At 37.7% G+C, this 6111-nt stretch overlaps 1 protein-coding gene across 8 annotated transcripts; it reads left to right on the top strand.

The window, feature by feature from the left end:
- The first annotated feature begins 1707 nt into the window (after window positions 1-1707).
- On the top strand, window positions 1708-5271 carry LOC121052910 (release factor glutamine methyltransferase-like). Of its 8 annotated transcripts, XR_005810202.1 has the most exons (6): window positions 1708-2148; window positions 2676-2786; window positions 2858-2975; window positions 3064-3205; window positions 3451-4268; window positions 4783-5271. XR_005810202.1 is itself a non-coding variant. In XM_040518941.1 (4 exons), exons 1-3 carry the CDS (start codon window positions 3165-3167, stop codon window positions 4254-4256), a joined length of 360 nt encoding a protein of 119 aa, XP_040374875.1. In that variant the 5' UTR covers window positions 2922-3164; the 3' UTR covers window positions 4257-4268; window positions 4783-5271. The 8 variants fall into 8 exon arrangements, 4 of the variants coding, with proteins under 4 accessions (XP_040374875.1, XP_040374876.1, XP_040374878.1 ...); XM_040518941.1 differs by lacking the exons at window positions 1708-2148; window positions 2676-2786 and having other exon boundaries at window positions 2922-3205; window positions 3451-3685; window positions 4173-4268; XM_040518942.1 differs by lacking the exons at window positions 1708-2148; window positions 2676-2786 and having other exon boundaries at window positions 2922-3205; window positions 3451-3685; window positions 4173-4268; window positions 4748-5271.
- Window positions 5272-6111: the final 840 nt, after the last annotated feature.

Below are 6111 nucleotides of genomic sequence, written 5' to 3'. Positions count from 1 at the left end.
TTTATTTTATTGCTGAAAAGGTGGAAAATTTATTGTTGGGTTTTTGCTTTGCATGTAAGTTGAGCAATCCCAAGTCCTCAATTGCATCTCAGAGGAATAGGACCTTCACTTTTGGGCTAAATTTTACGATTTGGGGTTAAACAGATGGTGCCCAGAACTCCAGAAGTTGAAAGCATGAATTTTTTTCTTTTCTTTTTCTTTTCTTCTTTTTTTTTACATTTTTACTTTAACTTTTGTGTTGCGTCTTTTAATTTTTGGGATTTTGAAATTGAATATTAGTATTGTGGATCTCTCTTAGATGGATAAAGGTCAAGAGGCCATGTTACTTCATGTTCTCCTTATTGGCTGTTTAATTAATTTCTGAAGCTGTCTTTCATTAATCAAACACGTTAAAGAAACCTCTTAAATTTCAAAGGGACTAACTGTCAACATTTAGTGACATATTATATTATGCTGAATCATGTGAACTGTGAAGCTCTGGAGTATATAGGTTTTTGTTTAAAAGAAGCATCTCCATTTTTATGCAGAGGCTAAACCTGAGCTTTTAGGTGAATAACTTTAAGTGATAGTTACTTCTATGATTGGATACATTGATAATTGTTTAAGTGTGAATTGGTTTTGAATTATTAAATTGGCAGTAGCATGCTTATCAATCCTAATTGTTTACTATTTGTGCAGGCCATTGTCAATTGAATTTAAAGTTGTTAGAGGTAGCCAAATTGCATTCAAAATCTGATCCTACAGTTCATCCCAAATTTCATGGCTTCTCCTCAGAATTCATCCCACAGTTCCGATTCCAATTCATCCCAAAGTTCTGCATATTTTAGATCATTATACATGTTATTGCTTTACTTTTTAACTTTGTATAATTGTATTTGTAAACTGATCAAGTTTGAAATGTGAATGCACAGAGTTGCAAACTTACAGATTTGTGCAATTGTCGAGTTGTCATGGAGGTATGGACTTGTGGAGCAAGGCAGCAGGTTGAGCAACTATAGCCTAAAGGCCTAGAGCAGTGCAGCTTCAGTTATTTCTTAGTTGGACACTTTGACTATTTGTGCAAAACTGCAAATTGTGTTTATGTTTCTGTTGGACAATTTGGATTGTTTTCTGTTGGACAATGTATTCTGGACTCTTGAGCTTGTGTTGTAAACTGTAAACTATGGCTAAACTTGATTATTGCAAATTGATTACTGTTATGTTAATGAGTTTATTTCACAGCATTATAATTTGATATGCATTCCAGTCTTCCAAGTACCAAAACAGGCAAAACAGGCAGAACTGGCATTTTGGGCCCGAAAAGCCCGAAAATTGAACCGGCCCAAATGGGTTCGGTCCCTGTCGGTTTTCAGTTTACAAAAAGCCCGAACCGACAGTTTCAGGTTCGGTCTCAGTCTCACTAATTTTTGGGCCCGGCCCGACCTGAGCCCAGCCCTAATGAAAAACCAAATCTTTTTTAAGTTGAAATACACACATCCTGGGAAGCATGCCTAAATCTCATATCTCAAAACAATAACAATCAATCCTATTTCATGAAGAAAATCCATAAGAACATAGCCCAAATTAATCCAAAAAACAAAAAGAAAACGGGATCCCATTCAGCTCCAAGCTTCTACATCTCCCTCTTCTATCTCTCCAGCATCCCATTCCAATTCTCTCTCTTCTTTTTCTTTTTGACCCATACCCATACCCATACCCATACCCATACCCATACCCATACCTCAGTTGTTCTCCTCAACCCCCAATCTTGTCTTCAAGTCCCACAACCTCCACTTTTCGAGCACTACAAAAAAAAAACTCCAACGGCTACGGCAGTCTGCAACGGCATGGATTTGCCATCGCCAATAGTCCCATTTTGGCGACTGCAATTGTCGGCGTCGCACTAATAGGAATGGGATGCGACGGCATGGCGTGTCTGTGGCGTGTTTTTAATATCAATAGCGACGGAGAATCAAATGAGGTGGCTAATAAACCTTGAAATGCATTTTGAAAAAATAGAAAAACCATTTGCTTTGGGAAAAGAAGCAAAACAGATCTCTCTCCTCCCCCCCAAGATTTACTTTCTATCCTTCTCTTCATCTCGTCGACAACTAACCGATTATGTGGAGAATCTCTCATCACCTCCTTGATGATTGTAGCTTCTCTCGGGTAAAAACCTCTTCATCTTCCTCTCTTTCTATCTCTACGACTCGGATCATTCTTGGGCTAAGGTTGTGAAGTTACATTTACAATAGACAGCTTTAGATAATTAATTTATGTGATTTTGATTCAATTATAGGGTTGGGGCTTCTGGGTAAGTGGGTATTAAGGCTTTGTAGTCGATCAATTTCAGTTTGCTAGATAAATTTATATCGTTAGGTTATTTGGGTATTAGATAGTCGGGACTCCGTATCCAAATTTCCAGGTAAAGTGGAGGATACACTAGGGAGCTTCTAGATCGACCAGATATATCCTTGGATTGTAGAACCTTTTGTGATTTTGATTTGAATTTTTGAGATTTATGCGAAAATGTGGATAGTACGAATTGGTTTAAAAGTTTTTGATTTGCTGTTTACGCTATTGTATCTTCGCAATCAATCCCAATTCCTCAGTCGTCAAATTCTTTGCCATATATGATGTGATTTGTGACTTTAGTCCAATGGTAACTGAACTACTTTCGGTTGATGTTATCACAGAACAATGCTCCCTCACTTTCAGAAATGAACTTGGGAGTACTGGGACCAGTTGTTCTACAATGATTGCATCAAGGAAGCAGAGACTTATCAGGGCAGAAATGGTCATATAAGGTCTATGAAATTTTTTCCGAGTTAGTTGTGTACTAGAGAAATGCCACAACTCAGTTTGTTTCTTTTTATAGGTTGGGCTAAAATGAGAAGCCATGAATCTCGGTTCTTCAACTTCCACCTCTATCTGAACTGAATTGGAGGAGGGTGTTTATAGGGACACAAAATCAACAGCCATTGACTTGGTATAAGGTATGAATTGAGAACTAGAAATATTGAGTACCAACTAAACATTTTCATTCTTGTTCCTTTATTATCATAAAGCAATTTTGGATAACAGTGATACTTGAACCCTCCTGCCAATTCTGATGCACCTGAAGAAGATGAGCCTTTGGCTTTGGACATGGGGAGCATGCATGGGGAAGGGTCAAGTATGATTCAATGGGGAGAGCATTGGAAGATACTGGACTATTCATGCAATGGTAATTGGTGATTTTTTAGCTAATCCACTTGGATAAGGGAATCGTTACAAACTAAATCTATTAGCATGCAATCCACCAGTTCAATATATTGCAAGGTTGTTCTTCATGAATATTTGGGTTCAAGTTTCATTGGGATTTGTCCTGATTGAGTGCTAGTATATATGAACATATATATTCTCTTGATTTCTTTTATAAGCACATACTTGTTTGATTTCATAATCTCTTGGTGCTATATGTTCAAGTAGGGTTTCGATTCCGAGGCCAGATACTGAGCTCATTTTTTATTTGGTGGGTGATGTGGTGAAGGATGAGGAGGGTTTCAGAGAGGGTTTGTGGGCAGATTTGGGGATTGGGAGTGGGACTATTGCTATTGGGATTGGGAGGGTTTTGGGGACTGGTGTCAGAGTCATTGCAACTGATTTGAGTCTCACTGCGATTCGGTTGCGGGTTTTAATGTGGAGAGGGAGGTATGGTTTACAGGTTAGTGTTTGGCATTGTGCTTGTAGCTTAAAAGTGACATTAAAGTAGTTGTGTAGACATGCTATGTTGTGTTTTGAATTTATGTTGAGATAGATAGAGAATGCTATAGTTATAGCTTTGTAATGGATTGGATTAGTTTTGGAGAATGAGAATGTCCACTAATAATATGAGTTGTTAAATGAAAATGCAAGAAAAAGAGTAGAGCTTTATCACCTTGATATTCACTATTTGACAATTGTTGGATTAAGTTGGGCAAGAATTTGAGTCCATAACATTGATGGTTTTGGAAATTTAAATGGGGTTTTGGTATAATACTTGCAGAGACTAAGGTAGAGTGTTTGAAAAAATATGACGAGAGGAGTAGTGCCCGAGAGTCTTCAAGAGCATGCAAGTACCTAAATTTGGACATTATTGAGAATGTATTGTTTTGTTGTTGTGTTATTATATACCATTTTAATTCTTGCTGCCTTATCTAAAATTATTGCAGGCTGGCCCATGCATTACAACTGACCCCTTGCTTGTGTTAGTATACCTTTGGGTTGAGCATGAATTAAACGCAATCAATTTTTAAAGTTTCTATAAGGTCAGGTTTGCTTGGCTTGTGTTAGTTTGTTTTCCATTGTGATACTTGGTCTTTTCCACATCACAAGCAATCGTTAAAGGAAAACTCTCTCTCTATCATTCAATACTTGGGTTGTTGTTGCATAAGAGGTAATTTCCAATAACACAAAGCAATTCATCAAATACTTAGTATATCATTGTCCCGTGTTAGTTCAAGTATTTTACAGATTTTGATGTTTCAGTTTCAAACTCATTCTATGTGAGAACAAAATCTAGCCTTTCAGTATTCAGTCTAGTCTTTCTTAATAGAGATGTAGAAAAAGTTATATCCATTATATTTGGCCATTTTTGTTCAGTACAAGAGATTGGGTTGTTGATGACTTAGGCAGGCAGCATTATTTTATTTTATTTTTTATTACAGAAGGGAATTGTTATTGAGTGTCTAAACTGCTAAGTGTTCTTTTCATCATTTCGCCCTTTGAACTTTTTATACTCTTGAAGGTGCCAAGTAGTAACATTGCTTTTATATTCATCAGCATGTATTTGAGCCCTGGAGAGGCAGTAATTGTTGCTCAGGAAGTTATCAATACAATCGCTACGAAGGGATATGATCTGGGACAAGATGCATTAATCAAGGCCAAAAGCTTCTGATGAGTCCTACCAAGTATCAGCTACTACAACAACCAAGGTTTACAGTTACTTCATAAAACTATATTTTTCTCTTTACAGAGGGGAGAGTTATCAAGGGGACACCTCCATCGATATGAGCAAGCACCATATGCCCAGAATGTAGTTGAGATAGAGAAAAAAAAAGCTTTCCAATCACCAAGTTTGTATTTCAATGTATATTTTGCATATTACACATGAGCTTTTTGTATTTTAGAATTTTGAACATTGCTCAGATGTATGACCTTCGTTTCTTTAAAGCTTAATTATCTTGTAAAATTTCGTATAACCTTCATTTCTTTTGTAACATTCATGAATGTATCATTCCCTTTTGTATAAGTTGCATTCATTTTTGTATAGCTTTTATCTATAAAAAATATAAAAAATTGGCATGCAAAATGCATGCCAATATTTTTTTTTTAATTTAAAAATACTACCTTTGTGCCGTCGCAAATTTCTTTTGGCGACGGCAAAAAACTTGAGTAGCGATTGGCGGCATCGCCATTGGTATTTGCGACGGTATTTTTCAGTCGCAAAATTATTACGACGGCAAATGGTTTGCCGTCGCTAATAATCTTGCCACGGCGCATTTTCCGTTGCAAATACTATTGGCGACGCCACCAATTGCGTCTGAAGCATTGCCGTTGCCAATGCTATTTTGCGACGGCAAAAGAGGCTTTTGCCACGGCATGGCGCTGTGGCTGTTGCAATTTTTTTTGTAGTGGAGACTCATGATAACATCATCGCGCGGCAGCTGGATCTGAAGCACCGGCTCAATGACGCAGTTTTGCACACCGAGTTTCAGGTTAACGACGAGACCATGAGTGTGCTGGGGTCGTGGGAGGGCGTCTGGGCTTGGGTCATGCCCGAGAGGCGATGGGTCGAGTTTTGGGTCTGGTTGTGATGGGCTTGCTGATTGAATTTGTGTGAAGGGATTTTAGTTTTGTACATGGTTTGATTCAGATAAGGTGATAGCGAGATGGAAGAGAGAGAAACTAGATCCTAGTACATCCAATCAAGGCCAGAAACTAGATTGTGGAATTAGATTGCAGAGACCTAAACTCGAATTTGGAGAAGAACACAAAGACATATTGGGGATTTGAGGTTGAGATCTATTGGATGGTAGAGATTACTATTTAACTCTGCACTTCTTCAATTTCGTTTGGCTCGTCTTCTAATTCTTGTTATGGATATATATG

This window comes from Rosa chinensis, chromosome 4 (genome assembly GCF_002994745.2).
Source record: "Rosa chinensis cultivar Old Blush chromosome 4, RchiOBHm-V2, whole genome shotgun sequence".
NCBI classification, from domain to species: Eukaryota; Viridiplantae; Streptophyta; class Magnoliopsida; order Rosales; family Rosaceae; genus Rosa; species Rosa chinensis.
Note: the sequence above shows the minus strand (reverse complement) of the source record. Positions and strands in the feature narration are given on the sequence as shown.